The sequence below is a fragment of the Lethenteron reissneri genome, chromosome 38, assembly GCF_015708825.2.
Source record: "Lethenteron reissneri isolate LAM-NWPU_2019-01 chromosome 38, ASM1570882v1, whole genome shotgun sequence".
Lineage (NCBI taxonomy): Eukaryota > Metazoa > Chordata > Hyperoartia > Petromyzontiformes > Petromyzontidae > Lethenteron > Lethenteron reissneri.
The window spans coordinates 9,384,974-9,399,890 of record NC_083816.1 but is presented as its reverse complement, the minus strand read 5'-3'; the positions used below and the strand labels follow the sequence as shown (position 1 = coordinate 9,399,890).

General features: G+C 50.4%; 1 protein-coding gene across 1 annotated transcript; it reads right to left on the bottom strand.

Annotated features, from left to right (window-relative positions):
• Positions 1-7,155: 7,155 nt before the first annotated feature.
• LOC133351722 (G-protein coupled receptor 22-like) lies at positions 7,156-11,103 on the bottom strand. The gene has a single exon (XM_061567150.1). It carries the CDS (start codon positions 9,730-9,732, stop codon positions 8,104-8,106), a length of 1,629 nt encoding a protein of 542 aa, XP_061423134.1. The 5' UTR covers positions 9,733-11,103; the 3' UTR covers positions 7,156-8,103.
• Between the last annotated feature and the right edge of the window lie 3,814 nt (positions 11,104-14,917).

The following is a 14,917-nucleotide window of genomic DNA, read 5'->3' as shown; positions in this document are numbered from 1 at the left end:
GGTAGAGCGACGGCAGTGACTCGTTAGAGCAACGTCAGTGACTCGTTAGAGCGACGGCAGTGACTCGGTAGAGCAACGTCAGTGACTCGTTAGAGCGACGGCAGTGACTCGGTAGAGCGACGGCAGTGACTCGGTAGAGCGACGTCAGTGACTCGGTTGAGCAACGTCAGTGATTCGGTAGAGCGACGACAGTGACTCGGTAGAGCGACGGCAGTGACTCGGTAGAGCGACGGCAGTGACTCGTTAGAGCAACAGCAGTGACTCGGTAGAGCACCGTCAGTGACTCGGTAGAGCAACGGCAGTGACTCGGTAGAGCAACGGCAGTGACTCGGTAGAGCAACGGTAGTGACTCGGTAGAGCAACGGTAGTGACTCGGTAGAGCAACGGCAGTGACTCGGTAGAGCAACGTCAGTGACTCGGTAGAGCGACGGCAGTGACTCGGTAGAGCGACGTCAGTGACTCGGTAGAGCAACGTCAGTGACTCGGTAGAGCGACGTCAGTGACTCGGTAGAACGACGGCAGTGACTCGGTAGAGCGACGTCAGTGACTCGGTAGAGCGACGTCAGTGACTCGGTAGAGCGACGTCAGTGACTCGGTAGAGCGACGTCAGTGACTCGGTAGAGCGACGGCAGTGACTCGGTAGAGCGACGGCAGTGACTCGGTAGAGCGACGGCAGTGACTCGGTAGAGCGACGGCAGTGACTCGGTCGAGCGACGGCAGTGACTCGGTCGAGCGACGGCAGTGACTCGGTAGAGCGACGGCAGTGACTCGGTCGAGCGACTCAGTGACTCGGTAGGGCAACGGCAGTGACTCGGTAGAGCGACGGCAGTGACTCGGTAGAGCGACGGCAGTGACTCGGTAGGGCAACGGCAGTGACTCAGTAGAGTGACGGCAGTGACTCGGTAGAGCGACGGCAGTGACTCGGTAGGGCAACGTCAGTGACTCGGTAGGGCAACGGCAGTGACTCGGTAGAGCAACGGCAGTGACTCGGTAGGGCAACGGCAGTGACTCGGTAGAGCAACGGCAGTGACTCGGTAGGGCAACGGCAGTGACTCGGTAGGGCAACGGCAGTGACTCGGTAGGGCAACGGCAGTGACTCGGTAGAGCAACGGCAGTGACTCGGTAGAGCAACGGCAGTGACTCGGTAGAGCAACGGCAGTGACTCGGTAGGGCAACGGCAGTGACTCGGTAGGGCAACGGCAGTGACTCGGTAGAGCAACGGCAGTGACTCGGTCGAGCAACGGCAACTGAAACGGTGTCTCGCGTGCGTCGATGAGTCTCCTTCGTGTTTGAGACATCTCGGACACCGGAGCGACGAACGATTAAGCGGACGAGGGATGGCACCACCCCCCTCCCCTCCCCACCCCGTTCAGGAACAAAGGTGGCTGGGAGTTGAGGGTGAGCTGCCTCTGATTAATAATGAAACCCGGGGTTTTTCTTTCTTTCTTTCTCAGAGCTCATTTAAAAGCATTCGCGTTTGACCCCAGAGCTCATCGCGTCCCAGGGGCTGTACAGATTAATAACTGCGGTTTTTCATTTTCGGTTTTTGGAGGCATTATTTATTTTTAGGTTTTAGTTTTTTTCATTTGCAAGTCGCTGATTGTCGTGAATGGGCAGGGTTGGCACACCTCGATGTAGGGTTTTTATGCTTTTGGGTAAAAAATAAACCCCCGTGGTGTCTTAAAACTATTGTATGTTCCGCTTTAAGCTTGCTTTTAATGACAAGTAAAATATTAACCCGAGAATAATGATAGGTGGGTTAATACAAACAAATTTAATTCTAGCTACAGCAAACCGCTATACAGACGTCGATGTTAACAAATGCACCGAATGCTTTCTACGAATGTATCGCATTGCACTGTGGCACAAACAGCGTCGTTTTTTACTGGTAGGAACCTCCTGGTTACACCAGCCCACAGGGGATTATTGTGTTCGTTATGCAGGGAGGGGCTGGGTGGGGAGGGAGGGGCTGGGTGGGGAGGGGCTGGTTGGGGAGGGTCGGGAGGGGCTGGGTGGGGAGGGTCGGGAGGGGCTGGGTGGGGAGGGTGGGGAGGGGCTGGGTGGGGAGGGGTGGGGCTGGGTGAGGAGGGGCTGGTCACCCCGTGGTGCCCTTTTAAACGTTTAACCTACTCACGCCGGCTTGTGCCCGCCCTCACAGTCGGGCATATTTGCGGAATACACCACGCCGCCGTTGACCCTGGCCATTGACCGAGCAACCCAACGTTCCTATCAGCTCCCTCCGCAGGACAATGTGTTTTTTAATCATGTGCTCTGACCCCGAAACAGGAAATGTGCACCACACCGGGCGGGTAACAATCCATCCGATGGGATCGGTTCGTGCTCGCACGATGCCCACGTCGCATCGTGCGCGCGCGAGAGTTGGTTGTTTACAATTCGTCCCGGCTACATTAAAATCATATATGGCAATTGATATATATATATTTAGGCAATTTGTATATTTAGGCCAAATGATGGGAAATTAGACAAAAATAACACAAACGAGAATTTAAAAAGTATATATCTAATTGCAACTCTTGAATAGTGACAAGGCATCTATTGCCCGTGGGGGCTCCAAGTCCTCACTTGCCTATTGGACACAAAGGCCTCGTTTACAGTCTTGTGGAATGCTTTCTATTGCAGAATTCACTGGATTATGGACGCACGTGTGCACACACTGCTACCGGATTATAAGACAAAACCACCAACTTTAATACTGCAATCTGGTTTTTATATTCTTTGGGTCTTTCCGTAAAGTCAAGTAGATATCTACGTGACTTTACCGAAAGTCCCCAAAGAATATGAAATCCTGCTGTCACGAACGTTTTAAGTCAAGATGCAATCCGGTTTGTTCATGTTTTACTGCCCCCCCCCCCCCCCATGTCTCCATAACAATTGGGAAATCACAATATATATATATGTTTCAGCGATTTTGTCAGGATGTGAATTGATCCTTCTTGCGTTTCATTAGCGTGGTACAGCGTGCTGGCTGGCTGTGCTTTGTCCAAGCTAAAGGTTCGCGCTGCTCCGTGTGTTACAATCTGATTGTGCTCGGATTTCGCAAATGCCACTCCACGCGAAGCCATTCACTATCTTGCACCTTTCCACGTGCACCAATTTTTCTCCCTTTAAATGAGAGATTTCGGTCATTTTACTGCGCACAAAGACGCCTCCGTGTTGCGTTTAACAGACATGGGGGGGGGGGCAAGTTCTGTTCGCGAGCGCCTATAGAGGTCGGCACGGCACACGAGGGAGCCAGCGCTACGCTTGGTCGCCTTTGTCTCCCTCGTGACGATGTTTACACACCGTACCGCGCACAGATGAAAGGGATGCGCTCTTCTGAAAACGCGCGTCAAACGAAATTTCGTGAATGGGAATGGTTTTTTCCATTAATTAATCATTATTAGGGATGTCTTTCGACAAGTCAGTCCAACTCGACTTCTTTCCTAAAAATGTACACAATGATCACAGCACAGAGATGATAAAAACGAACATAAATGTAACAAAATATTTACTCGTCATAAATATTAATATCTAACTATTGCCAATAATTTATTCTTATTTATTGATAAATAATTGATTTATCAGCGGCAGTTTCGTTGAGTGTATATTTTTTCTTCAATGCATGTTGCCTACTGTGACGTGAATTAGCAACATTGACGTTGCAACAAAAAATTTAGCAACGAAAAAAAACGAAATATGTGAAACCAGTGCAAAGGAGCGTTGGAACGATGCAGGCTTTGGAATTATGCCCGAGTCATAAAAATAGCAACGCACGGGTCGGGAAACAAACACGAATTAGAGATACCATATTGACCGTTAAGGAAATACACAATTTTACCTTAAATAAGATATTTAACCTGGAAATCCCTTGATAAGGAAAATCACGTGCGATAGTGTAGCGGTTAGCACGCTGCTCTATGAACCCCGACGACACGGGTTCGATTCCCCGCTCACGGCCAACACCAGTGACGATTATCTGAACGAGGCCTCCCCTTGGTCGACTCAGCCTTAAATGAGTACCTGGTGCAGCGGTGTGTAGTAAACATCGCCACTTAGGGGAGACGAAGGCGGACATGGCGTGGCGCCTGGCCACCTACCCCCCTACCCCCTCGCTTGCCCTCAACAGCGTGATCAGGCTATACGGGGCGGATCTTTGTCTTTGGTGTCCCAGCGGGTCAGGTGATGGACACTCAGTGGCCGGGGGGGGGGGGACATCTGTCCTCATTGCCAATCGCGGGGTCGTTTTCCCTCCGGCACGCGACAAAAGCATCGAGCTCGCTCTTTGAGCTCCCTCGTTACAGATCCATTAAGCCCGAGCGGCTTTTCAATTTTGCTCGTTTTAATTTTCATCTCAACACCGCCCCCGGTGTGCCCGCATATTCCCGTGCGCAAACATCGCTCGTAAATTACGGGGAATAAAGCGGCGATGATGGAACAACCAATTCTGCTAAATAAGCACCGCTGACAGCCGATAGACGTACACAATTAATGTCAAATAAATGAATCCCCCGTCGAATGAATGACTTCTCTCTGGCACAACCTCAAAGTTGGATTTAAAATGCAAACATTTATACTAGCGACGCGCATGCTTGGTGAGTGTGCGTGCTTTCGTTGGGTCGGCGTGTGGGTTTTCGGTGCATCACCACGTGACGATGGCAGCCTCTGACTTCAATTCGCATGGGGAGGGAGGGCATTTCACGTGCGATTATCTATTCATCCATTCATTTCTCATTCTCTCGCAGCACCCGCAGGTGGTATAGTTAATTGGATATGTGCTGTATTGTGTGTTTTATGCATCAAGCATTGAATTACCATTTGCACTCCACGTGGAAAACAAGATAGAACTTTGGCCCCAATTAAAGCCACTACCCACAGGCTCAACTAACCAATGCGCAAGTGCTCTGTTAGGCTGGCGATCGAAAGCCAGCGATGGAAATTCCCGCATTACTTTTTTGTGCATCGAGTCGGTTTCTCCATGAGGCCACTAACAAGCAAATGGAATACCGTACTGACAATCAAAATTAAATGAATACGCACATTAAGAAATGGTACCAAAACTAAAAAGCACAAACATCAAGAAGAAGGTTATCACAATACAAAAAAAATTACTCCATTAGACAAAAGAGTGTCAAGTTAGAGATGTGGTGTTGTACTCTTAGTTCTTTCGGTAAAGTCACGTAGGTAAAACAATAAATTAAAATCAATAAAAAATAAAATAATTCTCACGACGTTTCGGCCACAACGCAAGCAGCCGTCCTCAGGTGAGGACCAGGTCTACGTGACTTTATCGAAAGAACCAAGAAGATGAATCCCTGCAGTCACGAAAGCTTTAAATCGAGACCCTCTCACTGTTCGGCAGTGGGAGTAACATCACGGTACCCGGACGACCCCGGGGGAGGAGGTCCTCATTTCATTCCACGCGTTGTCACCGCCACAGGAGTACAACATTGTCCCGTGAGCTCCGTCGAAGATTGTCCTCCGAGCTTCGTCGCACGCGGTACCAATTGGCAGAGAAGTAAGACGGGAAATGCTCGGGCTCGATGTCTTTGAGTCTCACCACGAGCCAATTATCCCACTCTCTAGGACAAATTAGCGACTTAAAAGAAGCGATGCGTCCAATTAACAGATTTTTTGGACGCTTGCAGTTTTCCCCGAATCCCCTTTTTATTTTAAGGATTTTCTGTTTTCGAGGGGCGAAACATCGATTGCCAATTTACAGTTTGGTTTTATTGTGTTGGATTATAAACCATCAGCTCTTACTGCGTCCTAATTGCGATTACACACAGCAGACTAATGCCCATTTGCAGGTCACGTGTTGAGTCACCTGTTGCCTAGAGGGACAGACGCCACCGAGGTTTTCCTTTCAACTGCTCGAGATTAGAAGCGATGTTAAGCACTCTCAGACACCTCGGTGGAAAGGAGGTGGCCCTACATCAAAAGACAAATCACTATCCACGTCGTGGGCCCTGATGGGAATTTCCGACGTTAAGAATTATTAGTCTTGTGGACGCTGACGATTCCCAAAAAAAAACGATTTTAATTTTACAAAGATACTAAAATTTAGGGTTGGTAACGACTCTAAATTAAGCTCAACTATTTTTTTTAGGTCGGTGCGGCGATCTCGTTAATGAGACGTATTCTCCCGATTTTCGCGTGCCACTGGGCAATCCAATGAAAATTATTTTTTGTTGGCTAAAATAAAATTTCATCATGGGACCTCAAAGACAATGCATACATTATCAGAGTATTGTTTTTTGTTTGCATTTGACTGCAAGTATTGTGGTTATTGTAAGCATGATTCCTTGCAAAGGTGTCAGTTTTGTTGCCAGAAAAAAGGGGAAAACCCCTATTAGTATTAGTAAAATAAAATTGTGAATGACACCAGTGGCGTGGTGGGCATGGTGGGCATGGAGAGGGGGGGGGCATGTCCGACTCGCTCGTGATGCCACTGGGTCATGTAATGACGAGTTGGAAGATCGTTAAGCTTGAGCGAGGTACTCAGTAAGCGGAACTCAGTTTGAATATTATACAGCGCCATTCACACAAGGGCCCCACAGCGCTTCATAACAATCCCAGGAAAAAAACTCCTGAACGTTAAAACTAAGAGGAACACAACCCCTACACACAGGCGTATTACGTCAATGCATTCGTTGGGGGGTAGTTGTTGTTGCCAAAATCGAGTGTTTCAAACAAACCAAAATATATAATTTACCGCCGTTTCTTTTCGTTGCTTCCCTTTATTTGTAATCAACAACGATAACAGTTGACATAGGTAAAAACACATTTCGTGGGTAAATATCAACAATTCCTACTCGACGTGAGAAACGTGCTCGTCTACATCGCTCCTCCACTAACTCTGTGCCCCCTCCCTTCCTCCTCCACAAAGCTGCCCCTTGCCCCCCATCACCACCACAACATCCTGCCCAAGATCAACTCCCTATCCATTGGATTCCTTTGAAACGGGGGCCTCGCGTTGCCCGCTGTTCTATTGTGAATGTCAGAGCGGATTGAACTCGCACCAGGAGCGATGGGTCGAATTGCCACGACACAAAGGGTCACATTTCTCTCGTGACATCTCGTAAGAAACGCAGCACACTTGCAAAATGACAACTCTCTCGGCCATTGACACCGGTGCAGCGGTCGAGCTAGAGAGGAGTTATGTGGACCAAAAAAAAAACGACATTATCACGTTTTGTAGATAATAAACACCTCCTAGGATCAGGTGCGAGATCGCCTCGCCGTGGCTGCGTGAACCCCACGAGTGATTCCCAGCTGAACGTGGCCACCTTTAGTCTGCTCGCGACACCAATTTGAATATACAACAAAGATCCCCCGTGTAGCCTTGACAGACTGTAGGGGCAAGTGCTGTTAGCGAGCACCGATGAAGGCCGGAACGGTACGCGAGGCGGTGGGTGGCCAGCACCACGCCCGACCGCCTTTGTCTCCCCAAGTGGCGATATTTACACACCACACCAGGTACTCATTTGAGGCTGAGTCGACCTACGGGAGGCCCGGGACCAGTTCAGATAATCGTCACTGGTATTGACCGTGAGCAGGAATCGAACCCGGGTCGCCGGGTTCATAGCGCAGCGCGCTAACCACTACACTACCGCTCCCCACACATACACACACATACATACGCACATACATACACACATACAAACATACATACAAAACATACACACGAGGCTGGCCTCCAGTACAAGGCACCGCTGTCAAGTGACGTCCTTGTGTGTCTGTGCGTGTTTTATCTCGGTCTCTCCTACGTCGACTGGGTCTTAGATGAGCACCTCACGTGGTGTGTGCGTACACATCAGCACCGGCGAGAACCACCCTCGTAATGATATTAAGGCCGAACGTGTGATCCGCGCACCACGTGCTAGCGCGCGAGTTCGTGTGAACGTCGACTCGAGTGTCCCACGGCGCGTTCCACCCTCGACCAAAAAGCGTTCGCCGTCGTGACAAAGCCGCGATCGTGAAACCCTTGACCCCTCCGAAACGGGAGTCTCCTGTCCGGCCCTTAGGGCTGCTTCCATCCTGCCTCCGCGTGGCGCCCGGTTGCCGTGAGGCCCCCCCGACCCCCCGACCCCCCAGCCCCCCCAGCTAGGGGTCGGCCGAGAGACCGGGTTGTAGTTGGAACCTCGGTTGCGGCGGGGCCACCACGAGTTGAGTCTCGACCAGCGGGCGCCCGACGGACGCGTCCTCGGCGCGCAAAGCCTCAACGCGCCGCCTCACCGCCCCGAGCCCCAGGCCGACCCCGGCCCGGACCCCTCGGGCCGCGAGCGCCCGGCGAACTTTCTGCCTGGAGAAGGCATAGAGCAGCGGGTGCAGCACGGGGCCCGCGTAGGCGGCCGCCAGGCACGCGGCCCGGGGCCTGGCGAGGGCGACGCGCGACGACCCCCGCGGGTCGGGCCCCATCCAGAGCGCCGCGGCGTTGAGCAGCGTCAGGGGCAGCCAGCAGAGCGCGAACGTGGAGACGATGACGAGGGACATCCGGAAGAGGCGCCGCTGGTTTTTGCGCCGCTGGCGGTAGCGCTTGATGGCGCGGTGGAGGGTGAGGATGACGGACACAGAGGCGCCGACTCCTCCCGCTCCACCTCCACCTCCTCCACCAGCGCCACCACCGCGAGCTCCTTCGCACCGCGCGGCGCACGCAACGCGCAACGGTGGGTGGTCATTGGCGGCGACGTTGGCGCCTCTGGGAGTTCCGTTGCGTGCGAGCGCCAAGCCGCTGATCCCAATGCTGTTGTGGCGGCTGCAACGGTGGTGGCGGCGGTGGTGGTGGTGGTGGTTGTTGTTGTTGCTGCTGCTGTTGCGCCCTCGCGAATCTGGCCGCGCCATTCGGCTCGGCACCACCCTGATGCGCAGCGCGCGCACGAGTCTCGAGTAGAAGACGAGCATCGCCACCGCGGTGCCTGCACAGATGGGGATTTGCAGGGCGAGGTGGTAGCGCAGCCAGTGGCAACCCGCCATCATCATCGGCAACTGATGCAGGGGGGCATTCTGATCCTCTTGCCGCTGATGAAGCTGTCGTTCCTGCCCATTGCGGTCGTGGTGGGACTGCTGCTGCCGGTTGGAAGTCGTCGCGTTCGGGGGGGACGCGACTTGGCCGCCCGCGGCGAAGTCGCCTGCCGGGGATAAGTTCGACTCGAGGAACGGGGTGAGGAACGCGACCGCGGAGAGGAGCCACACGATGGCGAGGGCGCCAGCGGAGCGCGCCCGCGTCATGAAGCGCTTGGCGGGCCTCACCGCGATGTCGTAGCGGTCCAGGCTGATGGCCAGCATGTTGGCCGCCGTGGACACGCCCGCGAAAGCCACGCACGCCTCGTGGGCCACCGCCAGCTGCGATCCTCTGGCGACCGCGGAGGACCTCGGCGGCTCTCCGTCGATTGTCCACCCCCAGCCGTCGCCGCCGCCGCCACCGCAATCATCCCCGTCCACCTCCCAGAGCAAGGAGGCGACGCTGAGAGGCGCGCACACGGCGCACAGCAGAGCGTCGATCACGTGCAGGTTGACCGTCACGAAGATGCTCACCGAGTTGACGAGGTGCGAGCGGCGCTGCGCGTAGAAGGCCAGCACCGTCAGGTTGCTGCCGAGGCCCAGGGCGATCTCGAGCAGCAAGACGCCGGCCACGGTCGCCCTGAAGGCCCGCGGGTGGCCTTGGTCTTCGCCAGACGTCAGCGTTGTGGTTGACGAGGAGGCGGTGGTGGTGGAGCCGCTGATATTTCTCATCGCTTTGGTGGTGGTGGTGGTGGTGGTGGAGAATGAGCAACAACAACAAACACAGAATCAAGTCGTGCGCCCGGTTCTCAAACGTTCTAGATTCTCGACGGGATCTCCCAAACGAAGTGGGATTGAGTCTGGTTGGTGCTTTGATGGCAGGCCACGTGCTTGGGAATACGATCCCGTTCAGGCTAAGGCCACGAGGTGGCCAGGAAATGGCGGTGCGGCAATGGATTCTTTAATCAATCTGTTTGACGCCTTAGTGTCTACCCCTCCTTGTGTGCGCCGTGGGGTTTCTCCCACCACTCTTATTATTTCCTCCCGGGTGCCCAACTACCGGACGTCTGTGAAAATTAGCTTTGTAGCTCATCAGATTCCTCCGGCAGTACAAATAAATATTCTGATTCTCAAACACTCGTTTAATGTGACTGAATGTGGGGCCCTCCTGAAAATGAGCCTTGAGTTTCGGCGAGGCTTTCCTGCGTAAATAAAGGGCATGAGAATGGACGTTATACACCTTGCTATTCATATGGGTTTCAATTCCATAGCCTCACTGTGACCGCCGCCTCCTCCTCCTCCCCACTCATCCATGTGCTCATACAGTCGTTATTTGCCAACAGCAATGCTCCTGCTGCAGTTTCTACTGCTGCTAATGCTGTTGTTGCTACTGCTGCTAATGATACTGCTGCTGATGCTACTGCTGTTGTTGCTACTGCTGCTAATGCTACTGCTACCGCTGCTAATGCTACTGCTGTTGTTGCTACCGCTGCTGTTGCTACTGCTGCTAATGCTACTGCTGCTATTGCTACCGCTGCTAATGCTAATGCTGTTGTTGCTACTACTGCTAATGCTGCTGCTGTTGTTGCTACTACTGCTGCAGTTGCTACGAATGCTATGGCTGATGCAACTACTGTTGTTGCTACTACTGATACTACTGCTGCTGATGTTGCAACTACTGCTACTGCTGTTGCTACCACTGCTGCTGCTGATGCTACTGCTTCTGTTGTTGTAAATTGTTGTTGCTGATGTTGTTTCCACTGCTGCTGATTTTTCTGCTGTTGCTCCTGTTGCTGCTGTTGTTGCTGTAGCATCAGCTGTTAATGGCGTTGATTTTACGTTTGCTGCTGCTGTTGTAGCAACCGATGCCCCTGCTGTTGTAGCAACCGATGCCACTGCTGCTGCTGTTGCAGCAACCGATGCCCCTGCTGCTGTTGTTGTAGCAACCGATGCCCCTGCTGCTGCTGTTATTGCTGCAGATAATGTTGCTTCATTGTGATCGCGATTGCTGCTGCTGCTGCTGTTACTATTGCTGCCGCTGTTGTCGATGATGTTGATGTTGACAACTAGGTTGAGCGATGTGCGATGGGTGGTGAGGTTGACTGTGCGATAATTAACCTGGGAACACAAACAACAACAACAACAATGACGCGTACGTCTGACCGGTAGACCACAGACATCGTCAGTGGTTAACATAGCAGTGGTTAACACAGCAGTGGGACATTGGGTTAGATTCCCGTGCCTATCTGTGTGGAGTTGGTACGCGTTGCTCCCCCCTCTGTCCTGCATGGGTTTGCTCTGGGTCCACCAGTTTTCCTCCCGTCGTAAAGAAACGTGCAACATATGTGGCCTCTGTTAAACATCCCAATGCAGCGGTCTGGTGAAAATTGGTCTCCAGACTTTTCTTTGTGGCTAACGCTGGATAAATAACCGGTTGTTATTATTATTGTGGGCAGTAACAGGGGGGAGGGAAAATCAGTAGCATTTCGATTGAAAGCTTTCGTGACTGCAGGGATTCATCTTCTTGGTTCTTTCGGTAAAGTCACGTAGAAGGGAAATAATAAAATAATAAAAATTTAAATAATGAAATAATTCTGCTTTGATTTAAAGCTTTCGTGACTGCAGGGATTCATCTTCTTGGTTCTTTCGGTAAAGTCACGTAGAAGGGAAATAATAAAATAATAAAAATTAAACATAATAAAATAAAATTCTCACGACGTTTCGGCCAAAACACACGTTGCCAAGCTTAGTAACAGTGTTCATTGGAGCGCTGTCTATCAGACAGCTCTGTCTTCACCTGAGGACGGCTGCTTGTGTTGTGGCCGAAACGTCGTGAGAATTTTATTTTATTATGTTTAATTTTTATTATTTTATTATTTCCCTTCTACGTGACTTTACCGAAAGAACCAAGAAGATCAGTAGCATTGTGAATGAGTTCATCAGTATCGTCTAGAAACAACTGCAGTCAGAGTAGAATCACCATCGTCAGCATTAATGAGGCCCATCAGCAGCAGCAGTACCATTAATGACATCACCATCAGCAGGAACAACAACAACAACAGTAGCAGCAGCATCAACGATGTCATCGTCATTAATCAATAACCATATTGGCACGCAGTAGAACAATAATCTTAACCGTATTGCAGTAGAATCATCAATATCATCATCCTCAGCAGCATTAATTGATTCACTATCATCAGCACCAGCATTGACGGTGGGCTCATCGCAATCATCATCACCATCATGTGCAGTGTCAGTAATATGGACATCGGTGATCGCCCCGTGAATGCACCGGGCAATCCCCAGGCTGGATAGCTTCAGCGTCTCGATTTAAAGCTTTCGTGACTGCAGGGATTCATCTTCTTGGTTCTTTCGGTAAAGTCACGTAGAAGGGAAGTAATAAAATAATAAAAATAAAACCTAATAAAATAATTCTCACGACGTTTCGGCCACAACGCAGGCAGCCGTTCTCAGGTGAGGCTCCCCCTCCAACCCAGCTTAAATATACGCTCCAAGCCTGGGGTGTTTCATTCAGACGCTGTCTTCTCGACAGACCTGTTCTTCACCTGAGGACGGCTGCTTGCGTTGTGGCCGAAACGTCGTGAGAATTTTATTTTATTATGTTTTATTTTTATTATTTTATTATTTCCCTTCTACGTGACTTTACCGAAAGAACCAAGAAGAGGCTTCAGCGTCGTGTCGAGCCTTTCTGACATTGAACCCCGTGACCGGAGCCTCCTCACCAAGGGGGTCTCCGATTAGGCACGAGGCTCTTGCTGAGAGCGCGTCTCGGCAAAAAAGGTCATCGGATCTTGTTGAATTATTTAAAAAGTGCACATTTATTTACAAACACCGGCTCGCTTTGCCCGTCCGTGGACCGAAGCTGTAATATTTACGAGCAGAGTATCATTGTGGCTTGTGTCAATTTTAATGGCGGTGAATCTTGCACGAAAGTATGTCATTAAACACTTCACTGCATTTCACTCTAGCACTGTTAATGGCAGTGATTATTGCACGAAACTAAGTCATAAAACACTTCAATTAATGTCACTAGCACCGGATATAACTGACCTTCAATTTGTTCAAAATCACTGCTCTGATACTTTATTCTCTACTGCTTTCGGTCGCTGGGGTTGAAATTAATGGGAATTCGATACAATATGTAGAAAATCACCGAGAAATGTCTATTTTACCATAACGTAGAGCCATAAATTAGACTTACCTTTTGTCTCAAGTGCTGAAGAAATAAATAAAGACACCAAAATCCACTTTGTTGCTGCGTAGAATTATTTATTAGATTCACTTTCAATAAAGAAATGTCAAACTTAAAGCGAATTTGCGAAAAAAAAATGTCTTTCCGCTCGACCTTCTTCTGCGTGAGTGTAAAAATCCACCGGCTCATGAATATTAATGACGGCGGGGGGCATGTGGAGTGACGTCACACGCTCATGAATATTAATGACGGGGGGTGCGGCATGTGGAGTGACGTCACGCGCGTTACACACAAACATACATTCTTGGCTCATTATAGTAGTAATGCCTCGGCGGGGCAGGTTCACGTTCTCTCGGTGGGAGATGTTAACTACCTCGTCTGGTATACAGGAGGTCGTGGGTTCGATCCTGACGCCTGCTGTTTATTTGGAGTTTGCGTGTTCTCCCCGTGGTTGCGTGCAGGTTTTCCCCTCCACATTTAGAAACACACGTTGAGAGTATTTGGCTGCTATAAATGTCCACATGATGAGCCACTTCGTTGAGCTGTCGTTTTTGACCAGGTCACTTCTAAAAAGAGCTACATAGCTCAGTGGGCCTTACCTGGTCAAATAAAAAAATAGTTTTATGGTTATTAAATTTATCCCATTAGCACGGTTGGCTACGTACGGTGTAAAAGAAGTTCAACATACATACATCATCATCATAATCACGATCATCAGCAAAGCCGAACAGAGCGATGCCTACTACAGACAAGATCCTGCTTGGGTAATTCCAATCCCTGTTTACCAAGTCCCCAAAGCACAGTGCCTTTCAATTGTCACTTCCCCCTCGTGTATTAATGTCGCTGTTTTCAGCCAGCACGGCCTGTAACGGTGTTCCGGGAATTATTTTGGTCACGCCACGTCCATCTCGCTGCCTTATTTTGTCCTCGAGAAACTGCGGTATCATATTGTTATAGGGATGTATGGCACAATAACAATATAGGGTACCTAAATACATGATTATTATGGATAGGCGTATCTTGTACCCTAGTGGTGGTAGTAGTAGTAGTGCCTTACGCTGATAAATTCCTACTCCAAAGCAGCCTAGTAGCTTTCTGGAAAATATCAAGTGAGAAAAATAAACCCTTGATGTTGTATCACCACAGAGTCCGTGCCTTGTGGATTAGTAATGCTACTTGGATCTGATCATCAAGTACTCGTTTGAGGCTGAATCGACCGAGGGAAAGTCCAGGCCATGTCCAGATACCGATCGTCTACCAGGGTGTCTGTGTGTGCGTGCACAGGATGTGATCCCCTATAAACGATCATCATCATCATCATCATCGTCAGCCGCGATATATCCACTGCTGGATGAGTACCTCCCCAAGCCGTCGCCCTATCTCACGACCCTGCGATGTAACAATCCAATGCGAGAGCTGCTCGAATCGCTCCATCTCCCCAGGGGACGCCCTCCCGGACGTGTTCCATCCTTCGACTGCCACTCCAGATTTCGAGTGCTGGACATGGGGACGAGGTTTCCAATGGCTCACAAAATGTGATGCAGCGCAAGACACGGCCCTGCCATAGCACCTACTGCTAGGTGAAGGCATCCGGACGCCGTGACGGTCACCAGGGATATTTTCTTCTTCTTGGTTCTTTCGGTAAAGTCACGTAGAAGGGAAATAATAAAATAATAAAAATAAAACATAATAAAATAAAATTCT